The 14,414-nt window shown below is 43.0% G+C and overlaps 1 protein-coding gene across 1 annotated transcript in view; it reads right to left on the bottom strand.

Annotated features, from left to right (window-relative positions):
• Pappa2 (pappalysin 2) overlaps window positions 1-14,414 on the bottom strand; it is a 245,420-nt gene that overhangs the window by 139,275 nt on the left and 91,731 nt on the right. Inside the window, exons 4-8 of the mRNA XM_038350230.1 lie at window positions 11,773-12,066; window positions 9,775-9,967; window positions 6,145-6,266; window positions 4,290-4,779; window positions 1,381-1,509 (exon numbers count right to left, since the gene is read on the bottom strand). Coding sequence (XP_038206158.1) covers window positions 1,381-1,509; window positions 4,290-4,779; window positions 6,145-6,266; window positions 9,775-9,967; window positions 11,773-12,066 — 1,228 coding nt within the window. The remainder of the gene's footprint in view (window positions 1-1,380; window positions 1,510-4,289; window positions 4,780-6,144; window positions 6,267-9,774; window positions 9,968-11,772; window positions 12,067-14,414) is intronic.

Raw genomic sequence — 14,414 nt, 5'->3', positions numbered from 1 at the left:
CGTTTTGAAGTCTCAAGTCTTGCGTGGTTCAGACGGTAGGTGGACAGCATGTCTTGAGAAAGTCAGCTTCTGAATGAGCACTGGTCAAAATTGTAGGGCCTTCCCCAGTGTTTAGCTTGATAGTCTTCTATATAGAACCTAGTGGGTTAAACAATTTGCCTGACTCCTATTTGTCTTGAGTTTTGGGGTGCCCCATGCTGAAGCATAGCTGGGATTCAGAAATGTCTTCCCTTAGACAACAGCACTGATTAGACAGCCAAGGAATGCAAACACAAGCTTAAGAAGTACATTTTGGCGTGGAAGTTTGTGAGACCCAGTGGCAGAGAACTGCGGCCCCTCTAGCTAAGCTGCTTCAAGGGACAGCAGTAAACATGGCTGCCAAATTAGGAAGATAGCCCCGAACTACACTCTGCTACATATGCCCAGGTAAATGTTATCACCTTGTGGTAGCCACAGTTGGAGAGTGGAACAAGAAGAGAGCTATCATGCTGAGGAGGATTAGGGAGGGGTGAGGACACATGAATTAGGTTTCCATATTTAGGTGATTTCTGCTGTGCTCATATGGGAAAGAATATTTAGTGTTTATACTTCAGTGTGATGGGATAGGACTATACCATAGCTTGAGGATCTCAGGGGACCAAGATAAACAATGGCCGGTGATCACTAGTCAGATGGAGTCCCATAAAAGGGTACAGAATTGAGCATATATTTTCCTTATCACTAAAAATTGGGCCATCTTCATAAGATGTGGAATTTGTCAATGCATCACTAGATTCCCCACTCCCAGCAGCTTTATAGAAGGGTAGCTGGATAAGAATTGACCAGCTCTCCCGGGTTTCCTGAGACTAGATATAAGTCAGTGCTGAACTTGGACAAACTAACCAGACAAACCACTTCCCTCGTCTGATAGCACAGGTCAATAGAAAAGGGATCACAGAATGTTTAAGGAACCAAAGGAATCATTCCACACTCCCCTTGGTGATGTTTACAGAAATTTGCACAGTAAGTGGAGTATCTCCCTTCCCACCAATCACACTCACTTTGTAAAACTGAGCAAACAGACATTGATCTAAATTCTATCCTCCTTCAGCATTATTTAACTATCTTCTATATTAATTCCTTCCCTACCTCACTGCCCTGCAGTTCCTCACTACTGCCTTAAGGGGGCCCAGAGAATCTGTCCTAATAGCTTACCACTCTGGGGACCAGTGCTGAATAAAAGTGGGTACCCTTCAAACTACGCAGAGGTGCCGGGGACCGCTCAAGATCCCATATTTGGGGATTTTTCCATGTGACTCATGCAGTTCCTTGCAGCCTGGTATCAAATGGAGGGCAGAGCCTCTTTGAGCAGCTGAGCACAACCCAGCTCACAGGACTCACCTTGTCACCTTCCCGTCTCCACAGTAAGGGCCTCCGTGAACGTGCCTCAGAGGAGGTGAAGCTTCTCCAACTTCCCCTCCAGCTTCAGCTTGAACTTGGTACTGATACATCTGCCCAGGCGTGACCTCCCTGTAGAAACCAATGGGTTTGTGACAATCACATCTGCAAAGAGGCATGCCCTGGGTCCTTTGTAGTTAGTTCATGTGAGTTTAAGGAAACTAGTATGAGAAACAAAATTTGAGACATGACAATTGCCTGAAACAAAGACCAGGGTTCAGTCCTATGAGCAGCCCCACATTTGCATAGATACTCATTTCTATTGCCCCATATGTTCTATGTTAGTAAATGTATTCGTAATTGTTTGGTGAGTTAACATTTAAGGTAACAGTCCATGAAAACCTAGGAGGATGGTGTGTAGTGTTTTCAACCATGGTAACATAGAGCAATTTTTGAAAAGCCAGTAATCTATATTTTTAAAGTAACCAAACTAAGTAAAGTTGAGAATTTCAGTGTGTGGGCTCAGTCAAGATCCTTCTCAGACTTGCTGATCCCAACTTTCTTAAATGAGAACTCTTGCGTTAAAAATGCTGCACCAAGAATTTCATAGAAGAACACAAGAATCATCGCTCATGGAAGGGGTAAAAATTCCCAGTTAGAGACACATTAAATTGATATTTATCTCCAAATACCAAGAATGGAGTTGGTACAGTTGACCTTAAAGATGGAAGGAATTTATCATACTCTCTGGTCTGTATTAAGTAGGAGGCATTGAGACAAGACATTTATTTAGTAGGAAAGGGGCTCGTGAATGGAGCTGCTGATTTCAAAGATAAATTCTGCCTCATCTTAATTTTGTCCAGTGCTTGTCCTGATTGGAAAAGTATCCCCCAAGTCAAGATAGGAAACAAGTATTTAGGAGGACACGATCTCAAAGAATTATTGAGGCTGCCATGAGTGGCCAGTGTGACTCTTTCTGCCAAAACTCTCTTTTCTTTAACAGACTCTTTAAAACAACCACAGAGCTACCACCCCACAATCTGATACAGCAACCAGCAAATAGGAAATGTCTTGGGGTTTCCAAAATACCTTTCAAATCATCTGTATTGGCTTTTAGGCATTTTAATAGGAAAAACACCTAAATATTAAAGACTCTTAAATTTCCAAATTACTTTTCCCTTTTGAGAAAGGAACCCTCTCTGCAGAATGCCAGCTGCTGTTTCTAAAGCAAACCCAATTTTATCCCAATCAATTCTGGTGGATGGTTTCCTTTTTGGGTGGTTTCTTCTTGTCCAACCATGCTTAAACGTCTTATGCATCTCTGTGGCTGGGAAAAGGATTGGACGGAAATATTGTGCATTTACTCTTCTTATGGGAAGAACATGGCAGCAGGTACCCCAGGCCTTCCATGCCCTGAGTCTGTGAAAGGTAGTGTTCTGAAGATGAAGTCAGTTGAAAATGGAGTTTGAATCCTGGGACTGCCATCTTCTAGCTCCCTAACTAAGGGTAGGATAAGCCTTGGTTTTCTGTCTACGAAAAAGGATATTAGTGACCTTAAACATTTGTATGTGCCTATAATTATATTACAAACATCATATCAACTGCCTGGCTACAGATGTGAAATCATGCTGGTTTTTCTTTCTAATATGTCTCATTATTTGCTTTCCACTTATGTTTATTTTTAACCACTTTTCAATCTTCTGATGGCAAAGATGCAAACAACCATGAAAAGAAAAATGTATTGAAGCATGAACTGGACATTTGGAAGCTTTATAGGTTTTATAGCTGTGGAGGGTTACTGAACGTCTACTTCAGCCAGGATGCACACATCTAGGGTCTGTGTGATGGCTGCCTTTCCTTTGGAAGAAAGGAAGTTCATTACTTGAATCTGAAACTTTTCATGGAACTTCATGGAACATTATCAAGAGTCGTTTCCAGCAGAGACTTGAAAACGACAAGTAATGTGGAATTTGCCCTCCCTGTTTCAAGGAAACTCCTGGAAACAGCCGTTCACCTATGAGCATCCCAGGACCAGGACTGAGTGTGAGGGAAAGGGTCCTCACATTCCCAGTCATGTCAGCTGCCTCAGCAAGGGCCCCAGTACGTGTGTGATGTCATCCTGGGATCAAGCAAACAACTGAGAGGAAATTACCCAGCCCATGCCTGGAACAATGCAATAAAGATTTTTATTGTAATATGATCATTTCTAAGGTGGCAAAATCACCTAATAGGATCCCCTCTGATAAGACTTTATTGTACCCTGTGTGCCCTCTAGGAAGTCTCTAAGAAGACTATGAAGTAGGAGGATTTGCCTTTGATTATACCAGCATCTAAGATAGGCACTCAATTCTTACATTAGACTGTCTTCAACACTGAGCACACTGTGCCAGGAGCACAGCAGAAGTCACTAAATGTTGAAGGAAAGACATTAAGTAAATTAAGTGAAAACTAGAAACAAAAGAAAGAAGAAAGGGAGGAGAATAAGAAAAGGAAGGAAACATGGACATACATGTGGATAAATCATGAAGCTGTGTTTAGCATCTGAGAGACCTGTGACCTTTTAGTGTAGCTATGGAAGAACTGGCTATAACTTGGAAAGTATGAGAGCCATGCTATATTATTGGAAAGCTACAAGAAGGAATCTAGAATAGAATTGCTTCAAGACAGAAAAGTGTCATTCTGATCAACTTTAGTATCAATACCAATAGGTCAACTGAAAGCCCTCAGACACTAGCTTCTCCATCAGCATAATGATGACTTTAGCATTCATAGCACTTGCTTTCCCTTTTCTGTGAAAGATTTTCTCAAAAAGCATACATATCAGAATATTAAAAAGCAGAAGCAGAGATAACCAAATTGAAGACAAGTTCCTGGAAGTCCCATGGTTTGAGAGATTCTGCTTCCCAACTTACATGTCTGTGAACTTCCTGTGCGGGTGTGTCACCACCATGGGCAGGCCACTGGAAAAAGGAGGCTCTCGGAGTACCTGATAACTCACAGGCCTGCATCCAGAGCACAGGGAGCTATGGGGCTGAGAAGTCAGGAGAGCAGCATCAATTTCCATTCGTTCATCAAAGGTGTAGACTTTCACTCCCAAGACCTTCCCATCCACGTGGAGTTTGATGGTGAGAGGCGTGTCACAAAAAGTGTTCAAGGGACCAAGGTGTACAGATTCCTTGAGTTCTAGCAAGATCTCTATGTCAAAGAGTGCCTGGGAAGAGTTCATGGAAAGGTAAGTGACCCAGAGTGTGAGGGTATCAGCTTGGACCGGGTGTTTGAAAAGCAGCTCCAAGCTGCAGCCTTCAGCTGGGCAGGGCACAGTCATATTCATGTGGTACAGATGGAGCTCAGGACTCCAAGCCTGCAAGCTAGGCTCACAGGGTTGATCCACATCAGGAGGCCCTAGGGAGATGAGAGAAAAGACACATCAGGAATAACCATTAAAAGAATGAGAAAGAACAGCCCATCTCAGCAGTCAGAGGATGAAGGAAACTTCAGAATTCTTATAGAAAGCTCATTACTTTGTGGATTTTCTCTTAAGTGCTCTCTTTTGAAAAGATTTTTATATAAGCAGTCTTGTCAATCATCTCTACCCAGCTTTCTCCTTGAGGGTCTATCACTTGAATAACTAACTATGAGCCCAAGGTGACATTAGGTGGTCATTACAGATTGATACGTCATTATTGTTCTGTTCTTGTCACAATCAGGACTGAAAATTATTTCAAATCAATTTTTTTCTCAGCACATTTCTCAGCAGTTTTATAGATCTTAATACCTACAGAGGGATATCTAGAAAATGATGATTAGGTAGGTATCAAAAATGATGGTGAAGAATCAGGCATAATAAATACTCTCCTTTAATCCCAGAACTTGGGAGGCAGAAGCGGGTGGATCTCTGAGTTCAAGACCATGATGGCCTACAGAACCATTTCTAGGACAGCCAGGGCTACACAAAGAAACCCTGTATTGAAAAATTAACTATAACAACAAACAACAGCAACACAACAAACCTATCCATTAACTAACCAAACAAAAACAGGGGAAGGCAGCAGTCAAGGCCTTTCTTGAGAAAGGCTAGAAGTCATGTCTACAGTATTTTCTGCACTGGCACGGAAAAGCCTGCTGTTGGAATTTGTCTTCTGGATCCTGATATGCATATGTGTGTGAGTATGTGACTGTTTGAGAATTTAGGGGAGGGACAGGAAATGAAATAACGAAAAACATCTTCTCCCTTCTAGAGCCTAGCTTAGATCACATTCAAAGCACAACCAGTACCAGTGATTAATAGACTCATAAAATAGCGTAGATGAGAACGATCCGTGTGGAACACCTAGTCCACCCTGCCCCCACCCAGACTGGCTCAGCCAGCTCATGAGTGTGATCTGCAATGTGTTCTCTATTACTCTCTGATAAAGAGGAGTAAGTACTTAGCTTGCAGCATCATGCACCAAAGCTGCTTCGGGGACTAGGAGACACATGCAACATTTCCGCCCCTAGTTCACCCTGAGGTTACTCTTGAGAAGGGCTGTCTTCTCAGTCTGTCTGTGTTAAGTCTTCCCATCCTTACAGCCATGGGACGTTCATATTACATCAATAGAGAACACTCAGCATGCAGAAGCACCATCAGTGTTTCCAAGACCCTGGAGATCTTCAGCAAACCCTCCCTTGACCATGTGCAAAAACACACAAATATAAACCACTGCTTCATCCAATACCCATGCTCAGTGGCCACAAAAATATTAATGAAAAAAATCCATGGTACTTTACCCACAGCCTCTTCTGGAGTCCAGTAACCTGAAGAGTCACACACCCGCCCCGAAGAAGCCTTGTACACATACTGATGAAATGTCCCATCTTCAGTACAGGCATCACACGTACTGCCAGGGGCCCTGGGAAGAGGAAGCATGAAGAAGGGAGTGTTCTTATGTTGAACTAGGGAAAAGAAACCAGGAAGACTCTGGGGAAGAAAGGTGTCACTGGTGAATCAGACCCAGGGGTACAAGAGGACTCAATTATCATCACAATCCATGTCCTTCTTCTGGACAAGCCATGAGAAACCTCAAGGTCAGAAAAGAAGGAAGTTGAATAGGACCATGAAGAAGCCTCTGAGATGCAAGGGACCTCTTGTCCCTGAATCACTAACCAAAAAACAAGCATATTTTCCTGAACCATATAAACCCCCTTTCTGTGGGGAAAAAAAAGGCACAGGATAAATATACCTGCCTGCTAAAACAATGGGTTTTGCAGAATGAATTCACTATCTATGTGTTCTGGCTCTTTTAGTGCCCTACTTTTACTTACAGGCATAAAGTAGACTGTGGAGTGTAATACCCCTTGATTCTCCATTGCCCGCAGCAATGGATCATAATTCTTACCAGCACTGGGTGGAATCACAGACTAGCTCCAGCCTTACCTCCTGCAGTGTCTTCATACACTTTATATTTCTAGCACAAGTTCCATCACACTATGATCCAAATTCTCCATGCTCTTCACATCATTCCACAGCACACATGTCCTTACAATGATCCAACAGGCTTTTCAAGCATCCTTGCTTTGCAAACTCCTATTTTACATAGTCAGATGTGGCCTTTGCAGGGGTGCTTAGCCTTGCTCCTCTGAGACTCTGGCCCCTGCTTCTCTGTACACACCCCTATAGTTGGCCCCTTTCTCAGGACACTGCTATGTCATGCTGCAAATTGACAGCCATCCTCTTTTGACTCCTGGGTCTGTGAGTGTATCTGGGCCTGCCTTTCAATTCTTATTGTGTCTGTAAGAATGAGAACATGACTGGCTTCAGCAATCCCTATGGCGATGTCTATGAGATGATTCAGTCTATGAAGAGGTTTTACAAGCATCACACTTGGAGTAACTAGACTATGTAGAGATAACTATACTGAGTAACAAGGCCAACTGCTTTCTGAGCATTCATTCTCTCTCTCTCTCTCTCTCTCCCTCTCTCTTCTCTCTCTCTCTCCTCTCTCTCTCCCCTCTCTCTCCCCTCTCTCTCTCTCTCTCTCTCTCTCTCTCTCTCTCTCTCTCTCTCTCTCTCTCTCTCAATGTTTTCAGAAGCCCCCTTGTGAACAACATATCTGAAATGCTAACCTAAAAGCAAGGCAGTATTCCAAAAGAACATATGAATAGCAGGTTAGTAACTGATAATACACTAGTAAAACCATCTTATTACCCAATGGCAATAATACTGACAGGAAGCACCTCACATAACCCGGCCTTGTGTTTTTCACAACTTCTTTCTAACCCTTGTGATGACACCATGCTTACAAATGGGAAGATTGGAGCTCAGAAAGCTTGAAGTCAGTTGCCCAAAGTCACAGGCTCCTTAATCCCTTTGAGCAAGTTCCCAAATAGCACCTCGTTAGTGTTCGGTATTTTGGCAACTAAAGGGTGTAGTTAAGACCCACCCTTTGATTCCATCAGTGCTCTTTCTAATGTGAACACAATTCTAAACCACATTTTCCTGATGCACTTGCCCTTCCGGGGCTGCTGCAGAGTGCGTAGCTGGGGCTCTTCTCTGACATACGGATTCCAAATACCTACAAGGGTGGAGTAAACATAACTCTAGGCATGACACAAATTGCTGGGCATGTGACGTGAGTCTCTCCAACACACGTGCTAGGAGGCCTCAAAACTAGCCCACCTAGGTGGGAAAAGGAAGCAAAGTCCACTCTTTTCTGCCAGCAGACTCTCAGCAAGCCAGTTCTGATGTCTGCTTTATCGTAAGGTTTGTACCAGAGAGAGAATTGAAAGATTAAATTGTTTACACATGTTACATAAACTGATGTAAAACTCGGGTTTGCATGTACCCACACAGGACGGTCCTGCCAGAGCTACACAAGGTCACACTTGCAGGAAGATGACTCTCAGACACATTGCGTAGATGCGTGCCGAATCACTGAAGGGGCCCATGGGAACCTGGGTGCTGATAACAGTGCAAACTATTCTGTAGTGCTGGGAGTGCTAAATGATGTCATGACTAAGTGCGAGTCACGGAATGAAGCTTTCAAGAAACTGTGACTATCACTTTGAAAAATAATCCACTGGCTTCATTATGTCCTCATCTCTCCTTATCTGCCCCCAACCCCAGGCTTTCATTAAATCCAAAGTGTGTGAGCACATGTTCCAGGCCAATTCGTTCCTTAGCTGGACCCAGATACTCATAGTGAAGTGTTGTTCGAAGAAAAGTCACTGTCCTGTGGGCCAGCTGTCCTGTGAGTATGTGGACAACACAAACTGGACCTAATGTGTTATTTTAAAAACTAGTAAAGGCACTAAATCGAGAAAAATGAAAGAGTAGATGTCTACCTACTAAATGGGAAAGAAAGCTTAAAATTTAAAGTGTTCATCTGTCTGTGCTCCTCGTTGCTGGATTTCCCCCAGAATCACCTGTTGTGGGATCTTGAAACAGCCCTGTGTGTTTCTCACTCACAGGGAGGGGTGGTGCTCATTGTGAGGAGTACACAAGGCAGCTGAAGCCAGATGTTTCACAGTGTTCCCATGTTACAGGAGTAAAAAGAAAGATGCTCTGTTAGTTAGCATCTGGGTATAGGCTTCCATAAAGCCAAGTCTACATGACTCAAAGGAGCCCTTTTCAGTTCAACCGTATGCCCCATTGTCAACATCAGATCTCTCCCTCTCCCTCTCCCTCTCCCTCTCCCTCGCCCTCTCCCTCTCCCTCTTCTCCCTCTCCCTCTCCCTCTCCCTCCCTCTTCCTCTCCCTCTCCCTCTCTTCCCTCTCCCTCTCCCTCTCTCTCTCTCTCATTTTAATAAAGAATTCCCGAGATTTAGTTCTGTAAGTAAACAAAAGAATGACAGCTGGCTTCTGGTGCTGTGATTTTCTTCAGTGAGTATGTATTAAGTGTCTACCATGGCAGTTCCAGAGGGGGGATATACAGAAGCACTAGTTGCCAGTAGAGGGGGCAAGTAAGAACAGAGAGTAACCACTCCAGACAGTGGCCCTCAGGCTGAGCACAGGGTTCAGCCGGAGGCAGAGACAGCATTAGAAATGCTGAGTTGAGTTTGTATACTCCCACATTTCTCTTTTCACCCGAGAACTGACTAAAGAAACATGGTCTGCTTCCCTTTCCCCAGTCACCACTGCCCCAGGAGCGAGCCTTCCCCTGCAGAGGAACAGCTGGTTAAGACAGATGGACCATGCTTTGCCAATTCTGCCGGGCCATCCTTGTGTGGAATAAACACACATGATGAGTCTCTGGCTCCCATGAGACACCCTTAGCGTTGCTAAGGAGCTGAGCCCAGAGCAGGCTCAGGAGGTGTCCCTGGACAGCCATGTACACGCTTACATCCCAATAGGCATTCTCCTCATTTTATAGTTTTTCCCTCTTTGGAAATGCTTCCAAGACAGTGGAGCACCCCTCTCACCTGTCATAGACCACCCCACTAATAGGAGGCAGCCAGTGGATAGTGAGGGACGTGTGGTTTTGCCCAATAACCATGGGTGGGATGGGAATGGGGGTGGGCTTTCTGCTTTCACTCCATTGCTGGTATACAAGGTCCAAATAGCAATGCATCCGGGCCACCTGGTTAGGGGTGAAGCTGTTGGTACACTCATCATCTGTGGAGACAAAAGAGGATGCGAAGGCTGAACCTGTACCAGTGTCTAAAGGTAGGGCAAAAAGAAATCTCACTCCATGATCACTATTCCTAGCACCCCACATCTCGTATTTATTAGACTCAGAAAACATTACACTCGGTAAAGAAATCCTTTCTTCTCTAGAAAGTCAGGTGAAGGAGAGGAAAAGCAGAGACATAGAACTTGCTTCTTTCCGAAGCAATCTCATTACTATATTCTTGGCTTATCCTAGGATGAGACTCTGCTCATGAAGTCACAGGATTGTCTGAAGACAGTGGTTCTCAACCTTCCTAATGTCATGACCCTTTCATACAGTTCCTCATGTTGTGGTGACCCCAACCACAAATTGTTTTCTTTGCTACTCTATAACTGTAATTTTTACTACTGTTATGAATAGTAATGTAAAGAACTGATAGGCAGGGTATCTGATATGTGACCACCCCACAGCTGGAGAGCCACTGTCCCGGACTGACAGCTGCATACTGAACCCACCACAAGATGGCAGTGTTTCGGCAGAGGGTCTCGTCACCCTGCGACCATGCCCTAGGAATATTCACTGGAGCTGCTCAGTGGAGCAGAAACCTAAACATCAAGGAAACTTCAGGGATGGGAATGATGGCCCCAGTCTTTCTTTCAGAGTCAGCAAAATCAGTGTATTCATTATTCAAGCCATAAAGTTGAACAGGGGTGATCTTCATTGCACGGGCTTTTCTATTTAGAGTAGACCAAAAACCCTGCATCTGCCTCTCAACACTGTCTCTGCCACACTTAAAGGTGGAACTTAAGGAGGCTCCGCTCCTAGATGCTGCATCTCCAAGGCCACCTAGTCCTGGCTAAGGGCAGCAGAGCTGTTGATGCTTATGAACTCAATTCATTGTTCACAACAATGAAATTTAGAAAGAAGCATCTTAAGAGGCCACAGGGAGACCCAGCCAGCTCATTGCTCTCTCTTACCTGCAAAGCCATGAGCAGGGGCTGGTATTTGTCTTTTAGTAAGGCATGGAACTTAAAATTAACATTCCTTCATCCTTGGCATGGATGATCAAATCAAATTAGTTGTCAATTGTAATTATAATTATGCCCATTGTTAGAAGAATACTTAGGGTTACTTTTTGCCAGAAATACACTGGTGATCCAGGAGATATCCCCCAAAAAGGACAAGACTACACAATACAGTTTTTCTCAGGGCCAACAATGTACCCTTTTTAATATATATATATATATATATATATATATATATATTATGCATATACATAATTTGGGGTTACAGTACATGAAGGGAAAGCTAGAAATCAATGTTATGCTGGTAAAAGAGAATCTGATTTTTTTCACAGTGTAAGATAAAAGATTTCTAACACTTCAATTAATCAAATCAATTTGTTAACTATCTGTAAAAGTGCTGAAGGGACATCTACACCCAAAGACCTGTGACTTATCACTGTCAGACTAGACAGTCTTCAGGGAAATGCCTCAATTAGAGTGATCACGTTGTAAAACCTGGAAGAGATCGCAAGGGGATTGTTGTTACTTGGTCCCATTTTAACTATGCATGGTAACAAATGTATCTCACTTCCAAACTCTAATGGGAGAGAATCCACTCAACAAGACCACAGTATCTCAGCATTTTTGTCAAATCCTTCAAACACATGGAAAATAAAGGACTCTCCAACACAAATATTCTTCTGGGACACAAACCTCCCTGGCTCCCTTTAACTACATATACCCTACCAATTCCTAATGACACGTGACCTTAAAACAAAACAAAAGCATCGAGTCTGTGGTAATACCTGTGTAGCTCATGTAGTTACTGAATGGAGCCCCTGGGAAGTGGGTGAGACCGCAGATGTCGTTGGCTGGCTCTGGGTCCCGACACAGCCTACTCTTGGGAGTAGGTGCAGTGTCGGCACACAGGTCTCCTGTCTCCATGGATGGCACTGTCTCTCTGCAGGGGTCATCACAGGATTCTTTTTCACTGACTCCTTTGAATACATGGTAGAGTCCCAGGACATGTCCCACCTCATGGATCATGGTGTTGGTGTGGCCCGGCATGCCGTAATAGGCGGGGTTAAGGACGACACCGCCTGAAATAGAAGGTTTGGAAAACACCTTTGAGAAAGAGATGAATAGCAGTCCTCCTTAGTCATTCTTTGACAAAAACCCCAAATAGTCCATCTCAGCCTCTATAAAAAGTTTATAACTAACTTGGAGGTATCTAACAGCGTTCTTCCCTCTTTCTACAGACACCAGCAGAACTAATCAGTAAACATTTCTCTAACATCTGCCATGGGTAATTATAGACCTAGTGACCAGAAATATCTGTAGGAGAGGTACAAGATGATCAGCTCTCGGTGTATATTAAATCACCCTGAGAAGTGAAAAATGAAGTTATAAATGCTAACCTCAACAAAAAATATAAATATTTTGGAGTAGAGTTTTTAAAAGCTGGGGTAGAGAGTTGTTACTATCAGCAGAAGGTCATGAAGTTGAGATCCAGGGAGAAGCAGCCAGAGAGGTACTGAACTCTTCTATATTCTAGCTGTCATTAGCCATCTGGTCTCCTAGAACTTAGCGTCACTCCCTGTAAAGCGGGGGTAATAACACTAACATCAGTGTGCTTTAGAAGTATTTGGGAGCTGTGGCTATGAATCGGTCAGTAAATGTTTAATCTGTGAGTATGAAGGTTTACGTTCGGATCCCCATCACCCATAAGAGAGAAATAGATTGGTGCTGCAGCACAGTGTTAGGAAGGTAGAGATGGGAAATCTTCGAGGCTTATTGGCCAAATACTCTAGCAGAAGTCGCTTTCTGGTTAGATAAGATATTCTGCCCCAAAACCTTAGGTAGAGAGTGATTGAGGAAGACATCAACATCAATCTCTGGCTTCTACACATGAATGTGGACACATACACAACAAATAAAATAAAAGTGTTTGATGTACTTTAGCTGTTTAACAAATGAATTTAAAGAATTACTTGTCCACAAATGTAGAGAAAAACTGACCATGAAGTACTCAACCTCATGTGAAACATCTATAACAATACCTAAGGCTCAGGGAACATCTTGAAAGAAAGGACAGAAAAACTGTAAGAGCCAGAGGACCTGAACAATTGCTGCAATATAGTGTCTTCTACAAAAGCCAGGGGAGCTGCCACCATGAAATCTCAACATTACGCCTGCCTAAACAAGACCTGCCAAATGATAACACCAGTTGACATGCCAACACTGGTGGGGGAAAGTGTATGGAGCTTCACCCCTAGATGGAAAGGTACAGGCAATTGGTAACTTCTTAGAGAGTGAGAATCCATCTTCCTCAGGGATGAGTCTTCTAACTGTCTATTCAATACCAACTATTCAACTCTGATAACATATACAGAGGAATGACAATAAATGAAATCAGATGGCTGATTTATGTTTTTATATGTATGTTTGTATGTATATATATATATACATATATAAAACAATAATATGAAAGACAAAAAAGAGAAGTGCAAGACAGAGAGTGGATCTGGGAAGAGGTAGGAGGAGCAGCATGGTAGGGAATAAATATGATAAAAATACATTATATGAAATTCTCAAATAATTATTAAAATATTACATTTTTGAAGAGTGTTGCTTCTACATTCACCTCTCCTACTCTCAAGAAGCTAGCAATACTTCCCACTCACCCCACTCCATTTCTCTAGGACACCAAGGCAGGTGTTTCAGAGAACAGGAAATCACTCTGAATTGGATTTAAATGAAAAGATTGTTGAGTGGACTAACTTCTACCTGCCCTCCTTATTAAAGGTCACTCCCTGCTTCTCTCCTTTTCCCTTCACTAAAACACTTGACTTGGATTCATTCTTTAGACCTCAAAATTGTCAGATGAGATTAAGTATAGTCTCTAGCGCCTGAGAAAAAGAATATCAAGAGACCTGTGTCAGCTTTCCGGGGTTGAGAGTCACCCTTTGCTATAGTCTCAGACTGGCCCTGGGATCATGTCTTAGTGTAATTTCAAGACTTGTTTTGTCCCCAACAGTAAAGTTTTCTCTATACCGATGGTCTCCCAGAGATGGCTGTAAGCAGAGACTCCTCATTTATTTCCTACTGCCCAGACCCAAATAATCACACAGAAACTATATTACAATACTGTTTAGCCAATAGCTTAGATGTATTTCTACCTAGCTCTTATATCTTAAGATATAAGATATCCATTCTTAAGATATCCATTCCTATTAATCTATGCATCGCTAGGAGGCTGTAGCTTACTGAGAAGGTTCTGGTAGAGTCTTTCTCCTTTGGCAGCTACATGGCATCTCTTTAACTCCACCTACTCTCATATATATATATATATGTGTGTGTGTGTGTGTGTGTGTGTGTGTGTGTGTGTGTGTGTGTGTGTGTGTGTGTTAGGATTTTTAACCTGGCTTTACTCTGCTAAGCCATTGGC

The sequence above is a fragment of the Arvicola amphibius genome, chromosome 12 (assembly GCF_903992535.2).
Source record: "Arvicola amphibius chromosome 12, mArvAmp1.2, whole genome shotgun sequence".
In the NCBI taxonomy this organism is placed as follows: domain Eukaryota; kingdom Metazoa; phylum Chordata; class Mammalia; order Rodentia; family Cricetidae; genus Arvicola; species Arvicola amphibius.
The sequence above is the reverse complement of the archived record's forward strand: the minus strand, read 5'-3'. Positions and strand labels throughout refer to the sequence as shown.